Raw genomic sequence first — 15727 nt, forward strand, 5'->3', positions numbered from 1 at the left:
GTAGTGGCTTCTTCGCAGCAATTTGACCATGAAGGCCTGATTCACGCAGTCTCCTCTAAACAGTTGATGTTGACATTTGTTTGCTACTTGAACTCTGTGAAGAATTTATGTGGGCTCTAATCTGATGCGCTGTCAAGTAGCAGTTTCTGAGGCTGGTAACTAATGAACTTATCCTCTGCAGCAGAGGTTACTCTTGGTCTTCCTTTCCTGGGGTGGTCCTCATGAGAGCCAGTTTCATCATAGCGTTTGATGGTTTTTGCAACTGTACTTGAGGATACATTCAAAGTTCTTGAAATTTTCCGTATCGACTGACCTTCATGTCTTAAAGTAATGATGGACTGTTGTTTCTCTTTGCTGAGTTGAGTGGTTCGTGCCATAATATGGATTACAACAGTACTCAAATAGGGGTGTCCACTGTGTACTAACCCTGCCTCTGCACAACACAACTGATGGTCTCAAATACATTAAGAAGGCAAGTAAATCCATAGATTGACTCTTGACAAGGCACACCTGTTAATTCCAAACCATACCAGGAGACTACCTCATGAAGCTGATTGAGAGAATGGCAAGAGTGTGCAAAGCTGTTATCAAAGCAAAAGGGAGCTACTTTGAGGAATCTAAAATATAAAACATATTTTGATTTGTTTAACACTTTTTTGTTTACAACATAATTCCATATGTGTTCTTTCATAGTTTTGATGTGTTCAGTATTAATCTACAATGTAGAAAATACTTAAAATGAATATAAACCATTCAATGAGAAGGTGTGTCCAAACTTTCAACTGGTACGATAGATAGATCGATAGATAGATAGATAGATAGATAGATAGATAGATAGATAGATAGATAGATAGATAGATAGATAGATATGACAATAGCATATTGGATACAAACAGACAATTCATAAAACAGCATTCCAAGCAAAACTGTACAGACAATTCAAACATAGCAATATACAAAAAAAAGAAGAGAAAATGTATATTATAATAAGCTTAAATATCCATCTAACATTTGGAGTGGAGGTCCTATCCTTCTCGCAGCACGTAGTAGCTGCTAGTGATGAGACAGAGTCTCTGCCTTCCATCAAAACTCTCAATGACTGAGGTCCGGTCATAGCCTCTCTTTTCCTGCCAGTGCTTGGATGGTGAATGGGGTGGTGCACAGATGAGAGCGGGAGAGACGGGAGGGAAGAAGAGATGAGTGCAAGTCGGGAGAGATGAGAGGACCTGGTGGGGAGGGGGAGAGATGAAAGAGATAGGTGGGACAGACAGGAAACAAAGGAGTGGGAGAGACCTGAGAGAGAGAAATTGGGGGGAACAGGGGGACAGAAATAAAATGTGGGGATGTGGACAGAAATAAAAGAGAGACTGGGTGACAAAGTTGAGAGACTGATGGGGGACAGAGATGAAAGATGTGGGGTGATGGGGAACAGAAATGAGAGAGACAGACTAGGCAAGGTGGGACTGAGATGAGGAAGACAGATATGGGGTATCAGATATGAAAGAGAAGGGGTAGGTGGAAAAAAAACTTCAATTCCGGGCCTGATAGCTAGCGACCTGGCTAGTTACATGCCATTGTTAATTTCTCTGACGTCCTAAGTGGATGCTGGGACTCCGTAAGGACCATGGGGAATAGCGGCTCCGCAGGAGACTGGGCACAACTAAAGAAAGCTTTAGGACTACCTGGTGTGCACTGGCTCCTCCCTCTATGACCCTCCTCCAGACCTCAGTTAGAATCTTGTGCCCGGTTGAGCTGGATGCACACTAGGGGCTCTCCTGAGCTCCTAGAAAAAGAAAGTTTATTTTAGGTTTTCTATCTTCAGTGAGATCTGCTGGCAACAGACTCACTGCTACGAGGGACTAAGGGGAGAGAAGCGAACCTACCTGCTTGCAGCTAGTTTGGGCTTCTAGGCTACTGGACACCATTAGCTCCAGAGGGATCGAACACAGGGCCCGACCTCGATCGTCCGGTCCCGGAGCCGCGCCGCCGTCCCCCTTACAGAGCCAGAAGCAAGAAGACAGTCCTGGAAATCGGCGGCAGAAGACTTCGGTCTTCATCAAGGTAGCGCACAGCACTGCAGATGTGCGCCATTGCTTCCCATGCACACCTCACACTCCGGTCACTGATGGGTGCAGGGCGCTGGGGGGGGGGGGGGGGCGCCCTGGGCTGCAATATTAAGTACCTTGGCTGGCAAAACTACACATAATATAGTCATAGAGACTATATATGTGTAAAATCCCCTGCCAGGTATACCTACAAAAAAGCGGGAGAAGTCCGCCGAAAAGGCGGGGCTATCCCCCTCAGCACACTGGCGCCATTTTCCCTCACAGCTCTGCTGGAAGGATCGCTCCCAGGCTCTCCCCTGCAGTTTCCAGACTACATAGGGTAAAAAAGAGAGGGGGGGGCACTAAATTTAGGCGCAATATTGTGTATACAAGCAGCTATTGGGAAAATCACTCAGTTACAGTGTTAATCCCTGTGTTATATAGCGCTGTGGTGTGTGCTGGCATACTCTCTCTCTGTCTCCCCAAAGGGCTTTCTGGGGTCCTGTCCTCAGTCAGAGCATTCCCTGTGTGTGTGCGGTGTGTCGGTACGGCTGTGTCGACATGTTTGATGAGGAGGCTTATGTGGAGGCGGAGCAGATGCCGATAAATGTGATGTCACCCCCTGCGGGGCCGACACCTGAGTGGATGGACTTGTGGAAGGAATTACGTGAAAGTGTCAACTCCTTACATAAAAGGTTTGACGACATAGCAGATGTGGGACAGCCGGCTTCTCAGCTCGTGCCTGCCCAACTGTCTCAAAAGCCATCAGGGGCTCTAAAACGCCCGCTACCTCAGATGGCAGACACAGATGTCGACACGGATACTGAATCCAGTGTCGACGACGATGAGACTAATGTAACTTCCAATAGGGCCACATGTTACATGATTGAGGCAATGAAAAATGTGTTGCACATTTCTGATGTTACCCCAGGTACCAAAAAAAATGGTATTATGTTTGGGGAGAAAAAACTACCAGTGGTTTATCCCCCATCTGAGGAATTAAATGAAGTGTGTGAAGAAGCGTGGGCTTCCCCCGATAAGAAACTGGTAATTTCTAAAAGGTTACTTATGACGTACCCTTTCCCGCCAGAGGATAGGTTACGTTGGGAAACATCCCCTAGGGTGGATAAAGCGCTCACACGCCTGTCAAAGAAGGTGGCACTACCGTCTCCGGATACGGCCGCCCTAAAGGAGCCTGCTGATAGGAAGCAGGAGGCTATCCTGAAGTCTGTATATACACACACAGGTATTATACTGAGACCAGCTATTGCTTCAGCATGGATGTGCAGTGCTGCAGCTGCGTGGTCAGATTCCCTGTCGGAAAATATTGATACCCTAGACAGGGACACTATATTGCTATCCATAGAGCATATAAAAGAAGCAGTCTTATACATGAGAGATGCACAGAGGGATATTTGCCGGCTGGCATCTAAAATAAGTGCAATGTCCATTTCTGCCAGGAGAGGATTATGGACTCTGCAGTGGACGGGTGATGCAGATTCTAAAAGGCACATGGAAGTTTTGCCTTATAAGGGTGAGGAGTTGTTCGGGGATGGTCTCTCGGACCTCGTTTCCACAGCAACACCTGGGAAGTCAGCATTTTTACCCCATGTTCCCTCACAGCCAAAGAAAGCACCGTATTATCAGGTACAGTCCTTTCGGCCCCATAAGGGCAAGCGGGTTAAAGGCGCGTCCTTTCTGCCCAGAGGCAGAGGTAGAGGAAAAAAGCTGCAGCATACAGCCAGTTCCCAGGAGCAAAAGTCCTCCCCCGCTTCCTCCAAGTCCACCGCATGACGCTGGGGCTCCACAGGCGGAGCCAGGTACGGTGGGGGCCCGTCTCAAAAACTTCAGCAATCAGTGGGCTCGCTCACGGGTGGATCCCTGGATCCTTCAAGTAGTATCTCAGGGGTACAAGCTGGAATTCGAGACGTCTCCCCCCCGCCGTTTCCTCAAATCTGCCTTGCCAACAACTCCCTCAGGCAGGGAGGCAGTGCTAGAGGCAATACACAAGCTGTATTCCCAGCAGGTGATAGTCAAGGTGCCCCTCCTTCAACAAGGACGGGGTTACTATTCCACAATGTTTGTGATACCGAAACCGGACGGTTCGGTGAGACCCATTTTAAATTTGAAATCCTTGAACACATATATAAAAAAATTCAAGTTCAAGATGGAATCGCTTAGGGCGGTTATTTCAAGCCTGGACGAGGGGGATTACATGGTATCACTGGACATCAAGGATGCTTACCTGCATGTCCCCATTTACCATCATCACCAGGAGTACCTCAGATTTGTGGTACAGGATTGTCATTACCAATTCCAGACGTTGCCGTTTGGTCTGTCCACGGCACAGAGGGTATTTACCAAGTTAATGGCCGAAATGATGATACTCCTTCGAAAAAAGGGAGTTTTAATTATCCCGTACTTGGACGATCTCCTGATAAAGGCGAGGTCCAGGGAGCAGTTGTTGGTCGGGGTAGCACTATCTCGGGAGGTGCTACAACAGCATGGTTGGATTCTAAATATTCCAAAGTCACAGCTGGTCCCTACGACACGTCTACTGTTCCTGGGGATGGTTCTGGACACAGAACAGAAAAAAGTGTTTCTCCCGGAGGAGAAAGCCAAGGAGCTGTCATCTCTAGTCAGAGGCCTCCTGAAACCAAAACAGGTGTCGGTGCATCACTGCACGCGAGTCCTGGGAAAAATGGTAGCTTCTTACGAGGCAATTCCATTCGGCAGGTTCCATGCAAGAACTTTTCAGTGGGACCTGTTGGACAAGTGGTCCGGATCGCATCTTCAGATGCATCGGTTGATAACCCTGTCTCCAAGGACCAGGGTATCTCTGCTGTGGTGGCTGCAAAGTGCTCATCTTCAAGAGGGCCGCAGATTCGGCATACAGGACTGGGTCCTGGTGACCACGGATGCCAGCCTTCGAGGCTGGGGGGCAGTCACACAGGGAAGAAACTTCCAAGGACTATGGTCAAGTCAGGAGACTTCCCTACACATAAATATTCTGGAACTGAGAGCCATTTACAATGCCCTAAGTCAGGCAAAACCCCTGCTTCAAAACCAGCCGGTACTGATCCAGTCAGACAACATCACGGCAGTCGCCCATGTAAACCGACAGGGCGGCACAAGAAGCAGGACGGCGATGGCAGAAGCCACAAGGATTCTCCGATGGGCGGAGAATCACATGTTAGCACTGTCAGCAGTGTTCATTCCGGGAGTGGACAACTGGGAAGCAGACTTCCTCAGCAGGCACGACCTCCACCCGGGAGAGTGGGGACTTCATCCAGAAGTCTTCCAACTGATTGTAAACCGTCGGGAAAGGCCACAGGTGGACATGATGGCGTCCCGCCTAAACAAAAAGCTAGAAAGATATTGCGCCAGGTCAAGAGACCCTCAGGCGATTGCTGTGGACGCTTTAGTGACACCGTGGGTGTACCGGTCGGTTTATGTGTTCCCTCCTCTTCCTCTCATACCCAAGGTACTGAGGATAATAAGGAGAAGAGGAGTAAAAACTATACTCATTGTTCCGGATTGGCCAAGAAGAGCTTGGTACCCGGAACTTCAAGAAATGATCTCAGAGGACCCATGGCCTCTGCCGCTCAGACAGGACCTGCTGCAGCAGGGGCCCTGTCTGTTCCAAGACTTACCGCGGCTGCGTTTGACGGCATGGCGGTTGAACACCGGATCCTGAAGGAAAAGGGCATTCCGGAGGAAGTCATTCCTACGCTGATTAAAGCTAGGAAAGAAGTGACCGCAAACCATTATCACCGCATTTGGCGAAAATATGTTGCGTGGTGTGAGGTCAGGAAGGCCCCAACGGAGGAATTTCAGCTGGGCCGTTTTCTGCACTTCCTACAGTCAGGGGTGACTATGGGCCTAAAATTGGGTTCCATTAAGGTCCAGATTTCGGCTCTATCGATTTTCTTCCAGAGAGAACTGGCTTCACTACCTGAAGTTCAGACTTTTGTTAAGGGAGTGCTGCATATTCAGCCCCCTTTTGTGCCTCCAGTGGCACCTTGGGATCTCAACGTTGTGTTGGATTTCCTAAAGTCACATTGGTTTGAGCCACTTAAAACCGTGGAATTAAAATATCTCACGTGGAAAGTGGTCATGCTGTTAGCCTTGGCTTCGGCCAGGCGTGTGTCAGAATTGGCGGCTTTGTCATGTAAAAGCCCTTATCTATTTTTTCATATGGATAGGGCAGAATTGAGGACTCGTCCCCAGTTTCTCCCTAAGGTGGTATCAGCCTGCGGCTACTAAAGACTTGGAGGCTTCCAAGTTGTTGGACGTAGTCAGGGCCCTGAAAATGTATGTTTCCAGGACAGCTAGTGTCAGGAAAACTGACTCGTTATTTATCCTGTATGCACCCAACAAGCTGGGTGCTCCTGCTTCAAAGCAGACTATTGCTCGCTGGATCTGTAGTACGATTCAGCTTGCACATTCTGCGGCTGGACTGCCGCATCCTAAATCAGTGAAAGCCCATTCCACGAGGAAGGTGGGCTCTTCTTGGGCGGCTGCCCGAGGGGTCTCGGCTCTACAACTTTGCCGAGCAGCTACTTGGTCGGGGTCAAACACATTTGCTAAATTCTACAAGTTTGACACCCTGGCTGAGGAGGATCTAGAGTTTGCCCATTCGGTGCTGCAGAGTCATCCGCACTCTCCCGCCCGTTTGGGAGCTTTGGTATAATCCCCATGGTCCTTACGGAGTCCCAGCATCCACTTAGGACGTCAGAGAAAATAAGATTTTACTCACCGGTAAATCTATTTCTCGTAGTCCGTAGTGGATGCTGGGCGCCCATCCCAAGTGCGGATTGTCTGCAATACTTGTATATAGTTATTGTTTAACTAAAGGGTTATTGTTGAGCCATCTGTTGAGAGGCTCAGTTATTGTTCATACTGTTAACTGGGTATAGTATCACGAGTTATACGGTGTGATTGGTGTGGCTGGTATGAGTCTTACCCGGGATTCAAAATCCTTCCTTATTGTGTCAGCTCTTCCGGGCACAGTATCCTAACTGAGGTCTGGAGGAGGGTCATAGTGGGAGGAGCCAGTGCACACCAGGTAGTCCTAAAGCTTTCTTTAGTTGTGCCCAGTCTCCTGCGGAGCCGCTATTCCCCATGGTCCTTACGGAGTCCCAGCATCCACTACGGACTACGAGAAATAGATTTACCGGTGAGTAAAATCTTATTTTCCATTGTTAGGCAGCATACGAAGTGTCAACAATTGCAGAAAGGCACATTGCAAAAACCCCTGTAGTGCAGGTTCACAACCATAGAGGTGCACAGGAAAACTGGTGATGTAATAACTGCTGCATATGGCAAAATGTGTTTAGTGGCACATCAAGGCTAATTGAATTAACCCTTTAGGTCCATGTTTCCGTACTCCATTCATCAGGGGCCCCTAACAGTGAGTGTTTTACATATCTCCTCAGTATTATAATTTAAATAATTAGCTGAAATAGTGGCTCTTTCAAAATGTGTCAGCCGGTAATTGCACCTGTGCACCAACTAGGAGGTATGTAAAACATGGATTGTTCAAGGTTCCTGAGGACTGGAGTTAGGAAACACTTACTTAAGGTGCATACACACTGTGAGATTTTAGCTATCTTCAATTTTGACTATGCAATATGGAGTATGTATGCTTGCGATATTGGATATGTGCGATTTTGACTAAGTGCCAATTTTGACTATACTTTTGTACTAGATAGTCAAGATTGACTTGCTTGCACAGTCTGTGTAGCCTTGCAATACCAACCTCGCAGGACCACGCATCGGTATCGCAAGGTGTTTGCACTAACTTTCCTTGCGATTTTAACTATATAGTCAAAATGACAAGGCTAAATCTCACTGTGTGTACACACCTTTAGATTATAACAAAATGGGGTGATTGACTCATTGTCAAGTAACAAGGTGAAAGTAAATTTACATTTTTAATTTAGTGATTAACTTGTACACTTTGGGTTAATCAGGAGAGAATTACCTTCTAGTGAACAGATGATCCTGTCAGTTTGATAGCTTTTCAGACTAATACATGTCCAAATGTCTTACTATATGACCTTGCTCATTTTAGGAAAGGGCTTGCTTGAGAAATGGATTAAGATTCTTGTTAATGGGAAGCGTCAGTCAGCTACTTCATCTAGACATCAATTTCAAACCGGTGAGTAGAACCGTTATTGTGGCTGCTCTGTGACTGCATATCATTGTATATAGAAAAACACTGCAGAGGGAAAGCATGATTAAAACTGACCTTCTAGCCAGATGTTTCAAGACTGTCCGTAGTATACACAAGGACATGGAAGCTATACTCACACTGTGTACTGAATTATCCGCAGATTTGTTATGTTACTTGCATTTCTTATTGAAAAAGGTCAAATGTGAACAGAAAATGTTACTGCAAATGATGTAACTCTTCAATAACTTGTTTAGGTCCTGAGGTTACTTTATACCCTTTTAAATATCTAGTACTGATCTGCTCTAATGGGTTGTGCTTTTGTCTCAGCATTATAATGTAAGACATACTATAGGTGGGGACACCTGCTGTGCCCCCAGCTACATGCTGGATCAGTGGGATGACATGGGCAGTAAGGTTGGTGCGATGTATGACAAGCGATCAGTTGCTCCATATGTAGAAAATATGTACCATCTGTGTTTTATGTATAACTGAGTGTGATGCCAGCGACAACTTCCTACATATACCAGCTGCAGCAAGTAATGTGTACATATCGGCTTTCATTATGTTACATGACTTGAAGTGCCTTTACACATGGACATTGAAATCAGATCCCAATGCTTATTTTTAAAGCTTTTGAAATGTGTTTTACTAATAGTACAAATAATAATATACGCAAATGGACCTGCTCACACACATTTACTGACAAGCACACACATTTACTGACCAGCATACCCTTTGCTGTATTTCCGTTTCAGTGATTTCTGGACAGTAACTATGCTGCAAAGAGATGCTCAGAACAAAGTACAAGGTTCTGTATTCTCTCTGAGCAGGCGTTGTTTCTCAGGCGTACATACTCTTGATGGTATAGCAGTCATATTTCGTTTGTTAATTTGATAATGCCAATAATTGACATAATTTCGTAACCAATATCCCAGCATAAATAGTCTGTATGCATGGCATGTCACTGACATTCATAGTAGTGACCGTGAAACTTTTCCAGGAAAATTAGAGATAGGGTTAGTGTTAGGGATAGGGTCAGAATCCGTCTAAAAACAGTGCGTATGTCGACATTTTAACAATATCAACATAACATCAGTGTCGACATTATGGCCATGGTGACATTGTGAATGTTGGACATATAGGCGGTCATTCCGAGTTGTTCGCTCGTTGCCAATTTTCGCTATGCTGCGATTTGTTGCTAAATGCGCATGGTACGCAGAGCGCAAGCGCTAAGTTATTTAACACAAAACTTAGTAGATTTGCTAGTGTTCATGCAGCGCTTTTCAGTCGCACTTCTGATCGGTGAATGATTGACAGAAAAGGGGCGTTTCTGGGTGGTAACTGAGCGTTTTCTGGGAGTGTGCTAAAAAACGCAGGAGTGTCAGGGAAAAACGGGGGAGTGGCTGGCCGAACGCAGGGCGTGTTTGTGACGTCAAACCAGGAACTAAACGGACTGAGGTGATCGCAATCTAGGAGTAGGTCTGGAGCTACTCAGAAACTGCAAGAAAATATTTAGGAGCAGTTCTGCTAATCTTTCGTTCGCAATTCTGCTAAGCTAAGATACACTCCCAGAGGGCGGCGGCCTAGCGTTTGCAATGCTGCTAAAAGCAGCTAGCGAGCAAACAACTCGGAATGACCACTATAGACTGAACCCATATGCATTCTTTAGTAATTAATGCAGCTAGGACTGGTTAAATGTGACTCAATATGAACTTTGGCACAATTACTGCTTTGCACATTTCTCCATAACTTTTCCCAGGCAGCACACGCACTTCAGTGTGATAGTATATATGTATGCTTGGGGAACAATTGTGTGTGTATATACAGGAGATGCTAATTCTATCTAGTTAATAATATCCCTAAAACAATGACCTCATTTATAAATGCAACTATACGGGCAGTACGGAATACATATGAAATCCCGGTAGATCGGATGCCACTGTACCGACAGTGGCATCCTGACTACCGGAATCTCGCCAGCGTTTCCCCTCGCAGGCTTGCTTTGCTCACCACAGGTTCTATTCCCACTCGGTTGGTGGCATGGACCCACCAACCGATTGGGAATACCGAGCGTGCATTGAGGTAATGGGTTCAATTCCCACCATGGGCCTAACTATGTGGAGTTTGTATATTCTTCCCTTGTTTGCGTGGGTTTCCACCGGGTTCTCGGATTTCCTCCCACAATCCAAATATATACTGATAGGTTAATTGTCTCCCAACAAAACAAATGATCCCGTGTGTGTGTGTGTGTGTGTGTGTGTGTGTGTGTGTGTGTGTGTGTGTGTGTGTGTGTGTGTGTGTGTGTGTGTGTGTGTGTAGTGTACATGTATTTAGTGCAGATTAGATGGGCCAAATGGTTCTTATCTGCCGTCTAATTCTATGTAACTTGACCCATTTTTACATTTTCCCACTTAAGTACTGTCAAACATGATCAAATTACATTTCCAGCCCAGTTTATTTCATATGTACCCAATAGGAAAATTGTAAAATACAAATAAAAACCCCAGTTAACAAAAGTACATATCTCTTGCTGAGATTTATATATGCTGCTGAAATCCAATCATCCAACACTCGCACGTTCTAGTAACAGTTACTCATTATTTAAGAAACACAGAGATCACGGATATGGGTCATTGGGTCGACTCAACTTAGGTCGACAGTCATTAGGTCGACCACTGAAGGTCAACATGAACATTGGGTCGACATGTAGTGGGTCGACGTGGGCATTAGGTCGACAGGTGAAAAGGTCGACATGAGTTTTTTTGGTGTAGTTTTCTTCCTAAAAAAGTGACGGGGAATCCCAATTAGTGCACCGTGTCTCCTCGCAAGGCTCGCTTCGCTCGCCATGCTTCGGCAAGGTTGTCGTTCCAGTCGTAGTCCACATGGATCGTCAAGTATTGAAAATTCCAAAAAATGGGGGGAAAAAATGGGAAAAACTCATGTAGCTGTTTTGACCTGTCGACCCAGTACATGTCGACCTAATGCTCATGCCGACCTTCAGTGGTCGATCTAAGTTGAGTCGACCTAACGACCGTATCCCGGGATCACAGGGTGTGCTTCGCACAGTCAGTTATGTGGGCATGGATTTTAGCCCTTCACTTAAATGGTTTTGTTGCACTGTTTTTTTTCTTCAAAATTAGAGCTAAATCAATTACCCGGTTAATCTTCAATTTCCAAGTGCAATAAGCATCTGTTTATTTCAGGGTCTCCTGATACTTTCACTGCCATCCCTGGGGGCTTTGTCTTATTGTTTCATACACTTAGATGCAGACTTTATTACCTCTTAATTGTTTTTCTATAAAACTGAAGATGATCTTGCTTAATACATTCAGCTGCATAATTAAAGCAGCTTTCTTAAAGTAGAATAAAGCTAAGCGCATTAAGGCATTCATTGTTCGTATAATGATTTAACAATTTCACTATATCTTGTAAAAGGTTTTATAGATACAATTATTATTGAATGATTTGAAATAGGGGCATTTGTGTTGACCTGCATGTTTGAGGACAAGTTAAGGTAAATGTTTTATTATTATTTATGGTATTTCTCTTACTTCCTAGTGGATACTGGGGAATACTAGATTACCAAGGGGTATAGATCGGGTCCACTGGAGCCTGGCACTTTAAGAAACTAATAGTGTGTGCTGGCTCCTCCCCTCTATGCCCCTCCTAGCAGACTCAGTTTAGAAAATGTGCCCAAGGAGCCTGGTGCATTCTGTTGCTCTCCAGAGAATTTTCGTCAGAAATGTATTTTAGTTTATTATTTTCAGGCACACTGGTTGGCAACCAGTCTTCCTGCGTCGTGGGACTTAAGGGGGGGACCGAACCAACTTCCTTAGAGTTAATGGTTCGTCATCCCAGCTGACAGAACACTGAGCTCCTGAGGTGATGTTCTCACACTCCCAGAGGGTGAGCCTACGCCAACATCATGCCGCCACCTCTTAACAGATGCCGAAGACAGAAGCGGTGCGGTGAGTGTTACACCAGGGACCCAGTTAGTGGGTCCCTGGTGCATGATGTCGGCATGAGGGACAGTGTTCACCCAGCTCCAGGCTGCGGTGCACACTGAGTACCCAGACTGGCAGCAGTAGACGGGGGCTCTATACTCTTGTTTTCACAGTTCATATGGAGAAAGCCAGTATGAAAGTAATACAGGGATCGCGTGCCATTATGGGGGCGGGGCTTACCGGAGAGCGGGACCAGAAGCAAAACTGTGCCATTTCCTGCTGCTGCACAGGCTGCATGCAGAGACTGCTCTTCCAGGACCCACTGAATCACCATTGTAACTGGTACCAGGGGGTTATAGTGAGGGGGGAGCTCATACTCGGCGGTTCTACCACTGTGTGGGAAATTACACTCAAAGGTCACCCAGCGGGGCGCTGCTAAGCTTGTGGTGTAGTGTTCTCGTTACAACTTCTCTCTGTGTCACTCCATTCAGGGTGGTCTGGGTTAGTGTGCATCTCTTACTAATACTGCACTGTGTTTTCATACTAACCTGTGTGTTTCAACTCGAGCATGTCTGCAAATAAGTCTGTGTGTACTTTATGCAAGGCTAGGTTTACACCTTCCTCACAGGGGTCCCTTATGTGTACCCAATGCTCAATTCCTTCACAAGGTAGTGATGTGCAAGCTCCAGAGTGGATGGAATCATTTTAAACTATGATTTCTCTTATGTCCTAGAGGATGCTGGGGTCCATATGAGTACCATGGGGTATAGACTGGTCCACCAGGAGCCATTGGCACTTTAAGAGTTTAACAGTGTGGGCTGGCTCCTCCCTCTATGCCCCTCCTACCAGACTCAGTTTAGAAAATGTGCCCGGAGGAGCCGGTCACAGCTAGGGTAGCTCTACAGAGCTTTCTTAGTAAAAGTTTATTTTAGAGTTTTTATTTTACAGGGAGGCTGCTGGCAACAGCCTCCCTGCATCGAGGGACTGAGGGGGGAGCAGTGTCCGCGCTGCGTGGTCTGAGCCACTGTCTTCGCTGACTGAACACTGAGCTCCAGGGGGGATAGATCGCTCCCTGCCGCAGGGGAACGCTCACCCCAGCAGCATGCTGCCTACCCGTGCAGAGCTGAAGTTTGTGGCGAGTGAGTCACCAACCGCCCTAGCAAGCAGGGGGCCGGTGTGAAGATGGCGGCTACAGGATATTGTGTCCAGGGGGTATAGGCTGGAGTTTCAAACTCTCCCACCTCACCGTTTCTTCAAATCAGGCTTGCCAGCTTTGCCGGCAGACAGAGTTATTCTACTGGATGCTATCCGAAAATTGGTAGTGTCCGAGGTCATTGTTCCAGTTCCACCTCATCAGTTGAACAAAGGTTACTATTCGAACCTTTTTGTGGTACCGAAGCCGGATGGTTCGGTAAGGCCAAATCTGTACTTGAAATCTTTGAACCCTTATATCCGGGACTTCAAATTTAAGATGGCGTCTCTGAGAGCAGTTATCTCAGGACTGACGGAGGGGGAGTTCCTGGTGTACCTCCACATTCCCATTTGGTCGCCGCATCAGGCCTATCTCAGGTTTGCACTGTTAGACGATCACTATCAGTTTCAGGCACTGCCGTTCGGTCTCTCTACGGCACAGAGGGTCTTCACCAAGGTGATGGCAGAGATGTTGGTTCTACTCCGTAAGCAGGGGGTGAACATATTTCCATATCTGGACGATCTGTTGATCAAGGCATCATCCAGGGAGAAGTTGTTAAGATCCATTGCTCTCACGACTCGTCTGCTCAAGGAGCACGGTTGGATCCTGAACCTTCCAAAGTCTCATCTGGAGCCGACAAGGAGGCTGTCTTTTCTGGGGATGATCATCGACACGGAGGTGCATAGGGTGTTTCTACCGGTGGAGAAAGCGTTGGTGATTCAGACAATGGTCCGGGATGTCTTGAAGCCTGCCCGGGTATCGGTTCATCAGTGCATCCGCCTTTTGGGGAAGATGGTTGACTCCTACGAGGCTCTGCAGTACGGAAGGTTTCATGCTCGATCCTTTCAACTGGATCTCTTGGACCAGTGGTCGGGATCTCACGTACACATGCACCAGAGGATACGTCTGTCACCGAAAGCCAGGATTTCGCTCCTCTGGTGGCTACAACTACCACACCTTCTGGAAGGCCGAAGGTTCAGAGTTCAGGACTGGATCCTTCTAACCACGGATGCAAGTCTAAGAGGTTGGGGAGCAGTCGCTCAAAGGGAGATCTTCCAAGGAAGGTGGTCAAGTCAGGAGTCTTTTCTTCCAATAAACATCCTGGAACTAAGAGCAGTATACAACGGCCTTCTTCAAGCAGCACACCTTCTACAGGACCGGGCTGTTCAGGTTCAGTCGGACAACGTGACCACAGTGGCCTACATAAACCGACAAGGCGGAACAAAGAGCAGGGCTGCAATGTCAGAGGTGTCAAGAATTCTCCTCTGGGCAGAAAGGCACGCTGTAGCGATGTCGGCAATCTTCATTCCGGGTGTAGACAACTGGGAAGCAGACTTCCTCAGCAGACACGATCTCCATCCAGGAGAGTGGGGCCTCCACCCAGAGGTGTTCAAGGAGGTAACCGGTTGGTGGGTGGTTCCTCACATAGACATGATGGCCTCCCGCCTCAACAAGAAGCTGCGGAGGTACTGTTCCAGGTCGAGGGACCCATAGGCAGTGGCGGTGGACGCACTAGTAACACCATGGGTGTTCACTTCAGTGTATGTTTTCCCTCCACTTCCTCTAATTCCGAAAGTTCTTCAACTTGTAAAAAGAACAAAAGTTCTAGCAATCCTCATTGCTCCAGGCTGGCCAAGGAGGGCTTGGTACTCGGATCTGATGGATCTACTGCTGGAAGATCCACAGCCCCTACCTCTTTGAGAGGATCTTCTACTGCAGGGGCCATTCGCTTATCAAGACTTACCACGGCTACGTTTGACGGCATGGCGGTTGAGCGCCAGATCTTAGCTCGGAAGGGTATTCCGAACTAGGTTATTCCTACCCTGATACAGGCTAGGAAGGGGGTAACGTGTAAACACTACCATCGAATTTGGAAAAAATATGTATCTTGGTGTGGATCCAAGAAATTTCCTGTAGTGGAGCTTCAACTTGGTCGTTTTCTCCTTTTCCTGCAAACAGGTGTGGATATGGGCCTGAGATTGGTCTCCATCAAGGTCCAGATCTCAGCTTTATCCTTTTTCTTCCAGAAACAATTGGTTGTCCTCCCTGAGGTTCAGACCTTTTTGAAAGGGGTTCTGCACATCCAGTCTCCCTTTGTGGCGCCAACGGCACCCTTGGATCTTGATGTGGTGTTACAGTTCCTGCTACTGGATTGGTTTGAGCCTCTGCAGGAGGCTGAAATCAAGATTCTCACGTGAAAGGCGGTCACTTTGTTGGCCTTAGCTTCTGCTCGACGTGTCGGAATTGGGGGCTTTGTCCTGTAAATGTCCCTATCTGGTCTTCCATGAGGATAGGGCGGAACTCAGGACTCGTCAACAGTTCCTTACTAAGGTTGTTTCAGCTTTTCATATCAACCAACCTATTGTGG

At 46.9% G+C, this 15727-nt stretch overlaps 1 protein-coding gene across 2 annotated transcripts in view; it reads left to right on the forward strand.

The window, feature by feature from the left end:
* Positions 1 to 15727, forward strand: part of C8H8orf48 (chromosome 8 C8orf48 homolog) — a 180752-nt gene that overhangs the window by 136516 nt on the left and 28509 nt on the right. For both annotated transcript variants that reach the window (XM_063937218.1, XM_063937217.1), the window contains one exon: positions 8122 to 8208. In XM_063937218.1, the coding sequence (XP_063793288.1) occupies positions 8122 to 8208 (87 nt within the window). The remainder of the gene's footprint in view (positions 1 to 8121; positions 8209 to 15727) is intronic.

Source organism: Pseudophryne corroboree, chromosome 8, assembly GCF_028390025.1.
Source record: "Pseudophryne corroboree isolate aPseCor3 chromosome 8, aPseCor3.hap2, whole genome shotgun sequence".
Classification (NCBI taxonomy): Eukaryota; Metazoa; Chordata; class Amphibia; order Anura; family Myobatrachidae; genus Pseudophryne; species Pseudophryne corroboree.